The following is a 16,021-nucleotide window of genomic DNA, read 5'->3' on the forward strand; positions in this document are numbered from 1 at the left end:
CAACTGTTGGTCCGATTGACACGAATTTTTACCATAGGAGCGCATCCGCCTGCAAAAAAAAATTTATTCATACTTATGACGTCATAGGTCACGTGTTATGGACGCCATCTTGGAAAAACGTTACACCTCTATCTCCCAAACCGCTCAATGGAAAAAATGGAAACATGGCTGATGATGATGTCATAATTAAGGCACCGATGACGTCATAATTCGACAAGTACAACGCTTGATCTGATCAGTATGAAAAAAAACTTCCTCTGCAACTGTTAGTCCGATTGGCCCGAAATTTTCAGAATATGAGCGGCTCCTCCTGTGGAATTGAAAAAATGACAATTATGACGTCATAGGTCACGTGGTACACGTGCCATCTTGGAAAAATCGAAAAAAAGGTTGCACCTCTATATCTCCGAAAGCACTCCATGGAAAAAAATTGAAACGTGGCTCATTGTCAAGTACTCCGCTTGGGGAATAAGATATGTTGATGATGTCATCGGCACCTTAATTATGACGTCATAATTCGACAAGTACAATGCTTGATTCGATCAGTATGAATTTTTTTTCTCTGCAATTCTTGGTCCAATTGACACAAAATTTTCACCATAGGAGGGTCTCCAGCTGTAGAATATTTTAATGTTTATTATGATGTCATAGATCATGTGGTACAGGCGGCATCTTGGAAAAAAACGTTGCATCTCTATATCTCCAAAACCACTGCATGGAAAAAATTGAAATGTGGCTCATTGTAAATAACTCCATATGGGGAATAGGCGTTAATGATGATGTCATTGGTGCTATAATTGACGTCATAATTCGACAGGGACAACGCTTAGTCTGATCAGTTTGAAATTTATTGAGCATGATCGATGCAACAATTATATTAGAGAATATAAATTTATGATGTCATCGCTCACGTGGTCTGGCAGCCATATTGGATCAAAAAAAAAGAAGAAACGTTTCAAAAACAGAAGAGTTGGCTCACACCAAATTGACTGCGCAGGGTAAGTATTCAATGAATACCATCTAGTTTTTAAAGTGATTCTTCAGTGTGTACCCTGGATAAGAATAGGTACGCCGTATCCCTGCGTGTCGTAAGAGGCGACTAAGAGGGTTGGCGTCAGGAAGGGCATCCGGCCATAAAAACATTGCCTCAAAAAAGAGAACCATGACAATTACAACTACATGTGGGCAGTGTACAGCCCGAAGTGGAGATCGGTTTCTGAGGTTTGGGACATGGAATGTAGGGACAATGACAGGGAGATCAGGAGAAGTGGTGGAAATATTGGTCAGAAGAAGAGTGGACATATGTTGTGTGCAAGAGACGAGATGGAAGGGAAGTGGTGTGAGAATGGTGAAGGGTAGGCAGGGACAGAAATACAAGTTTGTGTGGCAAGGGTGCCCGGAGGGCGTGAATGGTGTTGGTGTCCTGTTTTCTGAGGAGTTTGTAGACAGTGTGGTGAGTGTGACGAGAGTGAGTGATAGGTTGATGATGGTGAAAATGATGATTGGAAAGCTCTTGGTGAACGTCATCTCGGGATATGCTCCGCAGGTTGGTCGAAGCGATGAAGAGAAGGACAAGTTCTGGTGTGCGATAGAGAAGCTGATGGAAAACGTGAAAGATGAGGAAGTTGTTGTGGTAGGAGGAGACCTAAATGGACATGTGGGAAGGAGTATGGATGGTTTTGACGGAGTTCATGGGGGTTACGGATATGGTGTGAGAAATGGAGAAGGTGAAAGGATTTTGGAGTTTGCTGATGGAGCTGATTTGTTGATTTGTAATACTCAGTTCCAGAAAGAGGATAATAAGCTTGTTACATACACGTCAGGTGGGTCGACGACAACCGTTGACTACCTGATGGTGCGTAGGCGAGATAGGGGGCACCTCCGGGACACAAAGGTGATCCCGGGGGTGGAGGCTGTTTCACAGCACCACTTGGTTGTCTGCGACGTAAGGGTGAAAGGTGCGAGGAGAGCTCGGCGGGTGAAGTACCAACCGAGAATGAAGGTGTGGAGGTTGAAAGAGGTGACAGTAAGGGAGGCATTAAAAGAGAGGTTGAGTAGGGTCGAGGATGATGTGGTTGAGCTTGAAAGTGGTTGGATGTCAATGAAAGCTAGTCTGTTGGGAGCCGTTGGTGAGGTATGTGGATGGACAAAAGGACCACCGAGGCACTCGGAAACATGGTGGTGGGATGATGAAGTTGGAAAGAGGAATAACGAGAAGAGGAAGAAGTTCAAGGAGTGGCAGAAGGCGAAGGGTACGGGAGCAGAAACAGCAGAGCATGAAAGTTATAAGGCAGCCAGGAAGGCTGCAAAGAAAGAGGTAGCAAAGGCGCAGGAGGCATGTAGGAAAATGTTCGGAGAACGCTTGGATTTGGAAGAGGGTCAGAAAGCAGTATTCAGGATTGCAAAGCAGATAGCGAAAGAGAGGTGTGATGTGATGGGGGTGAGTTGCTTGAAGGATGAAGTGGGACAAATCGTTGTCGACCCAGATGGAATTAAAGGAAGATGGAAAAGATATATGGAAATGCTGTTGAATACAGAGAATGAATGGGATGGCAACATAGAGAGTAACCCAGTTTTAGGACCGGCAGAGAAGATAACTGAGAAGGAAGTTGAGGAAGTGATAAAAGCAATGAAGGGTAGAAAAGCGGGAGGGCCGACGGGAGTTGTGGGAGATATGTTGAAGGCAGCAGGAAGTTGGGGTGTGAAGAGAATGACAGAGATCTGTAATCTGGTGGTGAAAGAAGGCCGCATTCCAGTGGATTGGGAACTGAGTACCATCGTCGCTCTATACAAGGGGAAAGGTGACCCTCGACTGTGACTCGTATCGAGCGATAAAGTTATTGGAGCATGGAATGAAGGTATTGGAAAAGGTGTTGGAGAGGAGGATAAGGAAGAAAGTGAAGATCGACGAAATGCAGTTTGGATTTATGCCAGGAAGAGGAACGACAGACGCGCTTTTTATTGTAAGGCAGTTGCAGGAGAAGTACATGGAGAAGAGGAAGAAGTTGTTTCTTGGGTTTGTTGATCTGGAGAAAGCATTCGATTGGGTTCCACGCAAAGTATTGACATGGGCATTGAGGAAGTCAGGAGTGGAGGAATGGTTGATCAGAGTAGTGATGGCAATGTACAAAAGAGCGCGCACAGCTGTAAGGACGAAGGACGGGAACAGTGGTGAGTTTGAGGTGAAGGTGGGAGTGCATCAGGGGTCGGTACTAAGTCCACTACTATTTGTAGCTGTGATGGAGGTGCTGGCTCAGAACGTAAAGGAGGGTTTACCGTGGGAGTTGTTGTATGCAGATGATCTGGTGTTGATTGCGGAAAGTATGGATGGACTGAAGGAAAAGATGAACACGTGGAAGGAATGTATGGAGACAAAAGGTCTGAAGGTGAATATCGGAAAGACGAAGGTGATGGCAAGTGGTAAAGCATGTGGTGAGGTGGAAAGAACTGGGAAGTGGCCCTGTGCTGTGTGTAGGAAGGATGTCGGAGTGAACTCCATTCAGTGTACAATGTGCGCTGAGTGGGTTCATCAAAAATGTAGTGGTCTGAGAGGGTCATTAACCAGTGTGGCAGCTACATTCAAATGTAAGGTGTGCACAGAGGGAGCTGCAGATGGAGGAAATGTTGAGTTGGATCTTGGAGACGGCATGAAGCTGGAAGGTGTGAAAACATTTTGCTACCTCGGAGACATTCTGAATGGAGAAGGTGGATCAGACTCGGCAACGGTTGCTCGAGTGAGATGTGCATGGAAGAAGTTTCGGGAATTGAGTGGCGTGCTGATGATGAGTGGAGTGTCGTTGAAGCTGAAGGGAAAGGTGTATGCTGCATGTGTGAGAGAAGTGTTAAGATTTATGGGAGCGAGACATGGGTAATGAACGTAGGGCAGCAATGAAGGTTGGAAAGGGTGGAAATGCGAATGGTTCGACGGATGTGCGGTGTATCGTTGAGAGAGAGGAAGGCAAATGATGAATTGCGAAAAATGATGGGAATAGAGCCTGTGATTGATGCTGTGAAGAGGAACAGGTTGAGATGGTTTGGTCATGTGTTGAGGAAGGATGAAAGTGACTGGTTGAGAAGAGTGATGGAAATGAATGTAGAAGGAAGTAGAAGACAGGGAAGACCGAGAAAGACTTGGCTAAAGATGGTGGAAGAAGAAATGCGGGCAAGGGGGTTAACAAGGAGAGATGCAGGGGCAAAATGGAGAAGATTGTCATGGGGACCGCAAGGCTAACCCCCACTCTAGCAGGGAAAATGGCCTTTAAAATGCATGTTGTGTTGTTGTTGTTTTAAAGTGATTCTTCACCATTGGGAGATGGGGCCAAAAACGATGCATAGCAGGATATCTCAAAAAGTTGTGGATGGATTTTGACGACACTTGATGGAAAGGTTGTGTGTGTGACGAGGACGAATCGATTAGATTTTGGTGAAGATCTGAATATGGATTCGGATATATGAGAATTATTTAATTTCTTAAGTGATTCTTCACCATTGAGTGATGGGGCTAAAACCGATACAGAGCACGATATCTCAAAAAGTTATGGACGGATTTGGACGAAACTTGGTGGACCAATTGCGTGTGCGACAAGGACGAATTGATTCGATTTTGGTGAAGATCTGAATATGGATTCGGATACGAGAATTATTTCATTTTAAAGTGACTCTTCACCATTGAGGGATTGGGTGAAAAGCGATATGTAACATGATATTTAAAAAAGTTGTGGACAGGTTATGACTAAACTTGGTGAGGAGTTTGTTATGTGACAAGAACAAGCCGATTAGATTTTGGTTAAGGTCTGAATCCAGATTTGGCCTATCATTGGGATAAAAAACAAACTGTTCAGCCTGGCGGAGGTATGCGCACTCTACCAAGTGCCGTAATACTTCTCCATTGTCACCTTCCATCTATAAAATATTGTCTTCACTTGCTGCTCTGTTTCAAGACCAAACTATCCACTTATAATAATTATCAAGGAAGTCCTAATCTATCCTGTTCCATGAGTTCCTCAAACACGAGAATAAATGAGAGTGAATCTAGCACGGATCTCTAATGTACACCAACTATCATATCAAAAAGGTTCCGTTCATCCTTCTTTTGTTCTCACTGCTGTTCTCGGACTTTGATATACTGACATTATCACCCGTACAAGGACTTCCTGCTTCCTAAGTTCCTATTCAACAAGTTTTCTTAGTATTCTATCACATGCTTATTCAAGATTTGCACATACACGCATTAACTAGGATGGATGAAGGTATAAAAAATACAACACACTATTCACTTCACATCAATAGCAGGGCAATTACCTTCTTTTTTTTTGCCTTGAAATGTGGAAAAGGAGGACTCTCTTTGCCATCACCCCCTCCCCCCAGATTTTCTACTGAGACAGTAGCAAAGGAAACAACTAGAGTAAATATGTAATTAAAAAAGAAAGAAAAGGAGCTCCTTTGAAGTGCTGCTGAGTCAAACGTAGTTATGTAGGTTGTCCATATTCTCCATATGACTCCCAACCTCTTTGTCTCAAGTGAACCATGCTGTATGTTCCACATTGATTAGTTTATTCTTTCCCTTAATTTATACGAGCTTTATTACCTCCACCATTTTCTACAGATATTTTCATGGCAAATGGTCTGTTGGACTTTCTAACTTGGCTCCTCCTGTACGAGTGTTTGGACGTAAGACTCGGTTTGCCATCTCTGCTCACACATACACTATAGCTGACCCAAGATGCAGAACAAAAGGTTATGCAGATAGTTTTATCCCTCGTGCTGTCTCGCTCTTGAATTCACTACCTGTAACATGCTTCCCATTATCCTATGATCGACACTGCTTTAAGAGGAATGTCAATTCATACTTCCTACATCTTTGAGGTTTAATGGCATTTTACCCGACCTCTGAAACTTCATGTGTCTTGGATGTTTGTTTTTTTTGTTTATTTATTTATTTATTATTTTGTTTTGCTTTATCCTTATATTTTTCTAACCTTCTCTTAGCCCCTTACCGAGAGTGGCTGTATGCCTTGTCTGGGGCGATATCCATAAAAAGAAACCACCGAAGGTTGATGGAGGTTATATTTTCACCCCTGTCTGTCGGTTTGTTTATTGGTGAACAGGATATCTCAAAACTTTGTGGAAGGATTTGGACGAAATTTGGTGGAGGGGTTGTGCATGTGACTCGGACGAAACCATTATAATTTGGTGAAGATCTGGATCCGGATCTGGATTTGAGAACTTTTTAAGTGATTCTTCACCATTGAGAGATAGGGCAAGAAATTATATATAGCACGATATCTCAAAAAGTTGTGGACGGAGTCGGACGAAACATTGTGGACAGGTTGGTTGTGCGACTACGACGGATCGATTCAATTTTAGTGAAGATTCAAATACGGATCCAGATATGAGAATGTTTTAATCTCTAAGTGATTCTTCACCATTGAGATTCTTCACCATAGGGCCAAAAACGATATATAGCATGATATATCAAAGAGTTGTGGACCACTTAATGACAAAACCTGGTGGGTGAGTTGGGTAAATGACAAGAATAAACGATTATATTTTGGTTCATGTCAGAATCCAGATCTGACCTATCAGTTGATAGAAAATGCAAACTGTTCAACCTGGCGTAGGTATGCTGTCTACCGAGTGTCATTCTAGTTATCAATGTGTTCTCTCTATGTCTATGTAAACACTTCTATCATTGCTTGTATTGATGCAGTGCTGGGCTTTGTGTGCTTTTTCTGCAGTCATTTTGACAACCTTCTCCAAGTCTCGCTTTCGGGATACTACGTGAGTTCTGCTGACCCTGAGGGAGAAGTTCGACATACTTGTCCAAGTACGCAGGTTGCCACTGACTTTACACTTTCCTTTTTTGGCAGATTATAGAAATGAAATTACGATATGAGAATGCTTTAGAAAAAATAGAAGTTCTTTCTGTTGTTTTCATGTTTTCATTTTTGGCTTCATGAAGCCGATTGCATAGACACTAGAAGATAAACATTTTATGGGAGGAATATGAGTCCATCATAAATGATGCATTGAAAACCGAAATTTCGACCAACTTATCTACTTGTAAATTAATTAATTTAGATGTTATTTGAGCTAAATCTGACTCGTTGCTTAACAGGCAGGATCTTTCAAAATATTACATTTGGGTAGTGACATCACTAGTGGTGTTTTGCCTGTTTAAAATGATAAACTTTTAGTACGATATCAGGGTGAATACACTTTGCTTTTGCAGGTCTTTGAACTTAGAAGCAACACGACAGCCGTTTTCTTGTCCTACTTTATACAGTACAACAGTTATTAGGCCAAGAGTCTTTGCCACATCAGAAACTTTGCAAGCTGGTGAAACTTTCGTCATGTCAGTTTTACTGGGGCCGGCGAATACTTTGACAAAAGTACCGCGTGTATCGTCAGGCAATGGCTCCCTATCCCCATCATACTTGCCGTCTGAGAACTCTGCATAGAAGTCCGAGATTGTAACATCCAACTCGATATTGCACGCAAACCAGTCCTTCACCGTCTTGGAAGAGCCCTCACGGGCTATTGATGCGATCATAATAGGCATTTCAAGCCGATTCTAGCACGAATCAATACAGATTTCAGCGGGAAAAATCTCACACAATAGCCGCCATGAATGGCCAACGTAAAATGGGTGAAGTTGCCCGAGGCACTTGCGACGCTCTGCGCAGCACGCACTGCGCATGCGGTGCAGAACGGTGCCAAATTTGAATGTGAAAAGATCGTTTTTAATGATTTTTTTCAAAATAAAAAATAAAAAAAGTTTCGGGTCGGGTGTGCTTCGTAGGGTCGGGCGGGGACGATCAACAACTCTTTTTTTTTATCTGGCCTTATGGGGATTGGCAGTACAAACTAGCCCGGGAGGGTTAGGATAAATGTATAGGGACCTAGAGATGACTATAGGTGACCAAGATTTAAGTAGTGACATTGTACCTGTAGTGGGGACGTAGAGTAGAGTAGTTGGTTGATAATGACGGGGGATGTGCATAGTATAAGGGATGACAGGGAGAGCACTAATATTAGGGGAGATATATAGCCAGATTATGCGGTGTGTGTGAGCATGAGGTTTCGGATGAAATGAGGAATTGGTATGAGAGTCTTGACTGGTGAGCTTGTTGAAATGAGGCAATGCTCGAGAGAGATGTGTGTGTGTATTGAGTGTTTGACTTGCATGATGTACAGGTGAAGTACAGGTGTGTGGAATGAATGGTGTGGAGTGAGTAGTGTGGAATACGTGGAGTGGAGTGTATGGTGCGAAGGAGTGGATGGGGGAAGGATGGAACCCTTCACGAGTACCCGGGGAGGGTAGTTTAAAAGTAGGTAGAGGGAGTAGGTAAATTGTGGTTGGATATTGACATCTGTGGTGCGAAAGTAGCAGAGTACTGCTTGGATGGGTGCATGAGTGTATGAAATGGCTGGGCGTGTGGCCTGTTAGTGAGTGTGGTTGGTTGAGCACTCCGCCACTGGTAGTCTGTCGGCCAGGTGAGGCCGCAGGTAGGCTCTGGGAGCCAAGTAGAGTTCAGTGGGGCCCGAGGATCCCAAGGAGAGGACCCGGGTAGCCCAATGCCAGAGGGGGCATTAGTGGGATAAGGGAGCCAGAGGGCCTTCCCCAGGTTAGGGTAAGGAGCTAGGTAAGCTCGGGTGGCAACTGCAGTGGCGGAGGTGTGCAGGTGAGCGGACCAGCTGGTGAGCCACACGACCCAGCCCTGAAATTGTGTGAGGGCACAGGTTGAAAAATCGGGGGAGTGAGACCCCAAATTGGAGAGCGCCACAGTATGTTCAATGGGAATTGGTTTTTAGAACCACATAGTTTAATGATGGCCAATGGATTGGCAGGGCAAGACCCCGAGTAGTGTAAAGTGTTAATGTCATTTAGAAGATAGATAGGAGAAAATCTCTTCGCACCATCTGCATCCGCTCACCTAGGTGACAGACTCCACACCAGTTTTTGCAAATGTTTGGAGAATGTAAGACGCATCATGACGGAGTGTGACATTGTGTTGAAATTCCATCCCTTCCTTCTTGGGAGGGATTGATGACGGATTTGGAATTAGAGGGGATGGGACGGACGAGACATAGAGACGAATTGATAAATGTGTAAATTGTGTAAATACGGGTAAGGGCAAGGGTAGGGTAGGTGACATGGGAGGGTGACGAACGGTTAGGGACGAGCTTTCTCAGCTCGCTCTCCCACGCCCCTCATCTTGCACTGCCTTGTATTGATGTGTACCCTTGCGCCCTTCCCCCGCTAATCTGCTTGTCCTTCCTTCCCCACTCATGGACCCTTGTTCGTTTGTGCCCGAGGGAAGTGTGCATTTGCTGCGAGTTGTGCGCCCGCACCTTTGCTGCCTCCTGCCTGCACTGATGCACCATATGGACCACACGTTCTGTGGCCTAGCACCACTCATGGACCACACGTTCTGTGGCCTAGCACCACCTATGGACCACACGTTCTGTGGCCTGGCATCTCTGCTGGGACCGACCATTGTTACCAGCGGTGTCTGACTTGCGGACCACTGTTTTAAGTGGCACCTATGCCCAGCAGTGGACCACCTGAGTTGGCCCTGCTGGCCATATAAATAATAAGAAGCGGACGCGGTGTGTGCCCTTTTATTAAAATTAACATCAAGCAAGAAGGCAGCCAGAAACATCGGCCCAGCAGAGCAGAGAAGAAGAAGACGTCATCATTTTATTATTTTAAAAATGTGATGACTGTGCATTTTTGTGCTTTTTGTGTGCATGATGGTGCTTATTGGTGCATTTCTTTATTGGTGCATATGGGTACATATTGTATGGTGTATCGGTGCAGTGCATGGCAGTGGCATTTTTCCTCTTTTCAAAAGATCTTTTTCTTCCCACAAAAGACAGGTTCTGGGTTGCAGTTTGTAAATAATTAGTGTTTTGTAAATAATGCTCCCCATCGGCTAAATGTTTAGTTTGAAGTCAATTCCGTAATTCGGTTAATTGTGGGCGTGAGTCAGTTAGGTAGGATGCAACGCAGCAGGTGGGACATATCTAGTGCTAAAACTGTCGCACTCAGGGTGAGGTTAAAAGTAGAGGGTAACCACACCTAAGTGTCACACTAAGTTAAAAGATAGCCCTTTTGTGTCGGCTCGGGACGAGCCTGGAAAAAGGGAGGGTGCAGTGTTGCGGTTTTAGAACCTACACTTGTTCTAAATAGATAATTACTTGTAAATATCCCATGACATTAAAGGTTAAAGGTAGCACCCTTTGTTAGGCCACAGCAACACGGAGGCCACCTTAGAAATTCCAGTTATTTCATTATTATGTGTTTTGGTTAAGGCCGTGTTTCCAATAGTTGAATTTGCATTGCATCAATCAAATAAGGAGTAGGCCCTTTCGTCCATTTTGCCAACCTCTCTCTCTCTCTCTCCCAATTCTGTTACGCGCCTTGGTTAGCGTTCGCTCAGGCGCCGCCATTGACCATGCGATCGGCTTGAGGAAGAAGGGGGCGGGACGCCAAGGAAAAGGTGTGGCCACATCAACTCACCATCAGGGCGTGGCCGGTAAGCCCCCACCAGCCAACCAGGGCTGAGGAAAGATCACTGGCGGGCGTGGTTTTGGAGCGCGCATAGCAATCTTGGCGCGTGTTATAAAAGCGTGAGCGCAGAGCCCTTTCACAGAAGATATACGGCGGCGCTCTTGTAAGAGGACTTCTTTCAAAGGACTGCGCGGAGACGGCTGATTGAAAAGGACTATTGGGAAAGTCGCTTGTTGAAGGACTGCTTTCTATGGTACTGCACAGAAGAACCTTTGTAACGGGACTGATCCAGGAGCGCACATTGCGTAAGGACTCACTCGCTGGCATTATAAGAGAACCTTGGAGAGGGTGCGTTTGGCACAGCCATACAATTATTACGTACGCTGAAGCATCCCAGTCCCCCCGCTATATGCAAGGTCCGCTCGCGTCCAACGATACGCAGAGCTGCCTGCCGGGTTTCGCCTGCAGGACCGGAGCCTGGACGGAGTCGACCATCGCCTGGACCATCCACCTGGACCTTCCACCCTACCAGCTACAATCCCCGTGTGAGGGCGTATGTTTGTCTGGGGTCGTAAGTTAAGACTGTGTAGTTAAGCCTGCCCTGTGTCCTGCTTCTTCTTCTTCTTCCTGTACATTCTTTCCTTTCCTCTTCTTTTTGGTTTGTAAATAAATTACCTTGTTCTTTCTTGGTTTTCCTTAATCCGATCGCATCCGTCCTTTCTATCAATTGAGTACCTGTGGCACGATTAGGAACCGCTCAGAATCGGGTTAGTCATTGTTAACGGCCTGAGTCGCGGCTCGCTTCGCTCGGCGTGTCCACTAATGCCGCGGCTCGGGCGGGGCTCATTTCCTCGCTTCCCGGAAGGCACTGGTAATTAGGTAATAGGAACAATTTGGTCTACCACCCTATTCAGCGCTGACCGGAAGTGACGTCATAGCTCCAGGACTCGGGACGGCCAGCTTAAAGGACAAGGGGATTAATCCCCCCTTGATAAGGGGAGCGCCGACCCCCGAGATCCGTAACAATATCTATATATATATATATATATATATATATATTATATATATACACTACCGGTCAAAAGTTTTCGAACACCTCAATTTTTCCAGTTTTTGTTGAAATTTACGCAGTTTAATGTCTCAATGTACTCTGAAATTAAGCATAGAACAAAAAAACAATTGGAGATAAAAAAGAAATCATAGAATCATTTTGTTTAACAAAATTTAATTTAAATCATTGCCTCAGCAAAGTAGCCACCTTTTGCAGATATAACCGCTGAACGCACTCGTGGCATTCTTTCTACAATGGAAATCAAATATTGTTCGGGAAGCTCTTCCCAACACTGTTGCAGAAGTTCCCACAAATGTGTTGCACTTGTAGGTTGCTTTGCTTTCACCCTTCTGTCCAGTTCATCCCAAACCAGCTCAATGGGGTTTAAGTCTGGAGACTGTGCTGGCCATTCCATGATTTGAAGGCTACCGTCTTGTTCTTTTCCTCGAAGGTAGTTTTGACATAGCCTGGAGGTGTGTTTAGGGTCATTAGCTTGCTGTAGGATGAAACCCTGACCAAATAGGCGTATACCAGAGGGTATTGAATGACGCTGCAAAATGCTGTGGTAGACCTTTTGGTTCAGGGTGCCAGTCACTCTGTGCAAGTCGCCGACTCTGGAACAAGCAAAAGAGCCCCAGACCATCATGCTTCCTCCTCCATGTTTGACAGTTGGTGTCACACACTGAGGAACCATCCTGTCGCCTACTTGACGGCATACAAAACCCTGCGTGATGAACCAAATATTTCAAATTTTGATTCATCGGTCCATAAGACCTTCCTCCAGTCTTCTGTAGTCCACTGGTGGTGCTTCATGGCCCAGGTAAGCCTCTTTTTCTTATTTTGCCATCTTAGCAATGGCTTTCTTACTTCCACTCGACCTGTCAAACCTGCAGCTTGAAGACTTCTCTTCACAGTTGAAACTGAGACTTGCTTACTTCGACCAGTTTTAAGCTGTGCTTGAAGCTGTTGTCCTGCGAGCCGCCTATCTTGCAAGCTGATGACTCTCAGAAACTTGTCTTCTGATTCTGTTGTGGCTTTGGGTCTGCCAGACCTCTTCCTGTCAGAGTTTCCTCCAGTTTCCAATATACTACTTCCTGCAGTGCAATATTGTCCAAATAATGCTTCAGAGGGTGTAATAACAGTCTGTTCCAATACTGCTTTTATACAGACACGGGGTTTGTAATCAAGTAATCAGCAGAGGTTGGGACACCTGTAGGAATTGTTTGCATCAACTTTCATGGCTTAATTTACTTACATTGCTGCAGAACAGCTGAAAGTTGTTAACCCATTACTTGTTCCCTGAAGAAGGCCTTTTTTTACAATATAACTGTGCAATTTACATTATTTTCCCGTTTTTGCTCACGTAAACTTCTTTTTTTTTTAACCTCGAGCAGTTTACTGCTTACCTTTGTACCATTTCAGGTTATTCACTGGACATGAAACTGCGTAAATTTCAATAAAAACTGGAAAAATTGAGGTATTCTAAAACTTTTGACTGGTAGTGTATATGTGTATGTGCATGTATATGTGTATATATATGTATATGTGTATATATATATATATATATATATATATATATATATATGTATATGTATATGTGTATGTATATGTATTTGAGTATATGTGCATGTATATGTGTATGTATATGTATTTGTGTATACGTGCATGTATATGTGTATATATATGTATTTGTGTGTATGTATGACTATGTATTTGTGTATATATATATATATATATATATTGTTACAGATCTCGGTTACGGCGCTCCCCTTACCGAGGGGGGTTTAATCCCCTCGTCTTTTAAGCTGGCCGTCCGAGTCCTAGAAGATATCGCGCTCCTCCCGGTCGGGAGCAGGCGATACTTCTGCCCGAACCGCGGATGTGATGGTAATTGCCGAGCGGTTTAGCAATCCACGATCCAAGCCGTTAGCAATAAAACTAACCCGATTCTGAGCGGTTCTAATCGTGCCACAGGTACTCAATGGGGAAAAGACTAAGACGATCGGACGAGAGGAAGCAAAGAATACGAAGGGTAAAGGAAGAACAAATATGATTTATTACTATCTACAAGAGGAAACGAAAGAAGGGAATACACAAAGAGAGGAAATAAAAGGACATAGGGCAACCTTAGACACTCTTATATTAACACTCCCAGGACAATACAGACAGACTTACACGAATAGGGAATGGCAGGAAGGAATGGCTGGAAGGGGGAGAAGGTCCAAGCAGATGGCAGGGCAGGAAGGTCCGGGCAGATGGCACAGCGTTGAGGTCTGCTCCAGGTCGCGCTCCGGTCCACGCTCCGGGCTTGAGGCGAAACCCGGTGGCAGCTGCACGTATCGGTTTCACGCGGTCGGACAATGCGAATATATTGCGGTATTGTCGCCGTCAACGGACCCACTATCCTGCCTTACGACTCGTCGTGTTCATCTGCTGCCTCTCTCCGGTCTGCGTGAAAAGGCTTGGCGCTCCCGCTTTTATTGGAAGCCTCGCGTATTAAGCCGCGTCCGCTTTGCTCCGCCTACCCGTGAACACGCCTCGGCCCGGATTGGTCACAAAGGTTCATTCGTACCTCCCCTCGTGACGCGTGGATGGGGCCACGCCTGTGTTCCTGGCCGCTCCTCCCTTTTTCTCCCACTCTGACTGCGTGCATAATGGCGGCTTGGGGCCAGCAAACAAACCAAAAGGGCAGCGAACGCTGCCATACGGCTACTGGCACTTTGGAGAGAGAGAGATGATTGGGGATAATTGAAGGGGCCTATCTTATTTGATTAATACAACGCAGAGTCAAACTATTGGAAACAGATCCTTAACTGAAACATAGACTAATGAAATAACTAAAGAAGATCCTATGGTTTGCTACGTGTTGTACATGGCCTAGCTAGGGTGCGACCTTTGACCTTTACCAAAAATGGGAATATTTACAAGAATTATTATTTTACAAAGTGAAGGTTCTAAAAACTGTAACACAGCACCCGTCTCTCCTCCAGGGCCGTCCCGGCCCGAAAGAACTTTAACTTAATGTGACACTAAGGTGTAGTAACCCTCTACTATTAACCTTACCCTGAGTGCGACAGTTTTAAAACAATTAAGTATGTCCCGCCTGCTGCGTTGCATTCTGTCTAACTGATTCACGCCCACAGGATAACCGAATCACGGAATTAATTCGCAAACTACACATGGACGGTGGGGAGCATTATTTACAAAGACACTGTATTTGGTATTTACAAAACTAAACCCAGGACCTGTTCTTTTGGGAAACAAAAGCAGAGTTTTTGAGAAGAGGAAAGGCATACACTGCACTGCACCGGTACACCACACCCACGGGCGCTCCGAGACACACAATTGATATTGCAGTGCAATCTCAGAGCACCAAAAGCACCACCATAAAGCACCCAATAAAAAACACAAAGCACCATCCAGTGCACAGTCATCACATTTCAAATAATAAGCAACGATGACGTCTTCTTCTTCTGTGCTGGGCCGCTGGTTCTAGACGACTTCTTGATGTTCTGTGCTTGCGGCCTATTTGATAATAGTAAGAAGGCAGAAAATGCGTCCATTTCTTAATTATGGCCAGCAGGGGCCAACTAAGGGTGGTCCACCTGCTTGGCATAGGTGCCACCTTTACCGTGGTCTGCAAGCAAAATTCCCAGCAGTGATGCCAGGCCCAAAAACGTGGGGTCCATGAGTGGTGCTCGGCCACAGACATGTGGTCCATATGGTGGTGCTCGGCCACAACAACGTGTGGTCCATAAGTGTGGTACCGGTCCAGGCAGGCAGCTGCGAGGGTGTGGGCACACAACTGCGGCGCCTGCACGCTTTCCCCTCAGTGCCCAGAGAGCACGGTCCATAGGTGGGGAAGGAAGACAAAGCAGAGTTAGCGGGGTGCAAGGGCGCAAGGGTACACATCAACACAAGGTAATGCAGAGGTGAGGTGCGCAGGAGAGCGAGCGGAGAAAGCTCGTCCCTACTGTACGCCCCCCCCCCCCCCCTGTCACCTAATCTACCCTTGCCCCTTACCCCGTATTTACACAACTTTACAAATTCGTCGCTACGTCTTGTCTTCCCCATATCTTCCCTAATCCAAATTCGTCAACAATCCCTCTAACCAAATTTGCCATAAAGCCCAATTTCTCATCAATCCCTCCTAAGGAGGAAGAGATGGAATCACGAGCACAATGTCACCCCCACGTCATGATGCGTCTTACCCCCAAACATTGCAAAAAAAAAACGGTGGTGTGGAGTCCTGTCACCTTGGTGAGTGGATGCGGATGGTGCGAAGAGATTCCAATCCTAACTATACTCTAAATGACTTTAACACTTTTACTCTACCCGGGTGTCTTTCCCTGCCAATCCATTGGCCATCTTACACTATGTGGTTCTAAGAACCGAACTCCCATTGACCAGACTGTGGTACTCACCAATTTGGGGTCTCACTCCCCCGATTCTAC

At 45.2% G+C, this 16,021-nt stretch overlaps 1 protein-coding gene across 2 annotated transcripts in view; it reads left to right on the forward strand.

The window, feature by feature from the left end:
* TBCE (tubulin folding cofactor E) overlaps positions 1-16,021 on the forward strand; it is a 142,394-nt gene that overhangs the window by 22,984 nt on the left and 103,389 nt on the right. For both annotated transcript variants that reach the window (XM_068129775.2, XM_078785692.1), the window contains exon 5: positions 6,738-6,826. In XM_068129775.2, the coding sequence (XP_067985876.1) occupies positions 6,738-6,826 (89 nt within the window). The remainder of the gene's footprint in view (positions 1-6,737; positions 6,827-16,021) is intronic.

Source organism: Myxine glutinosa, chromosome 1 (assembly GCF_964187855.1).
Source record: "Myxine glutinosa chromosome 1, kmMyxGlut1.1, whole genome shotgun sequence".
NCBI classification, from domain to species: Eukaryota; Metazoa; Chordata; class Myxini; order Myxiniformes; family Myxinidae; genus Myxine; species Myxine glutinosa.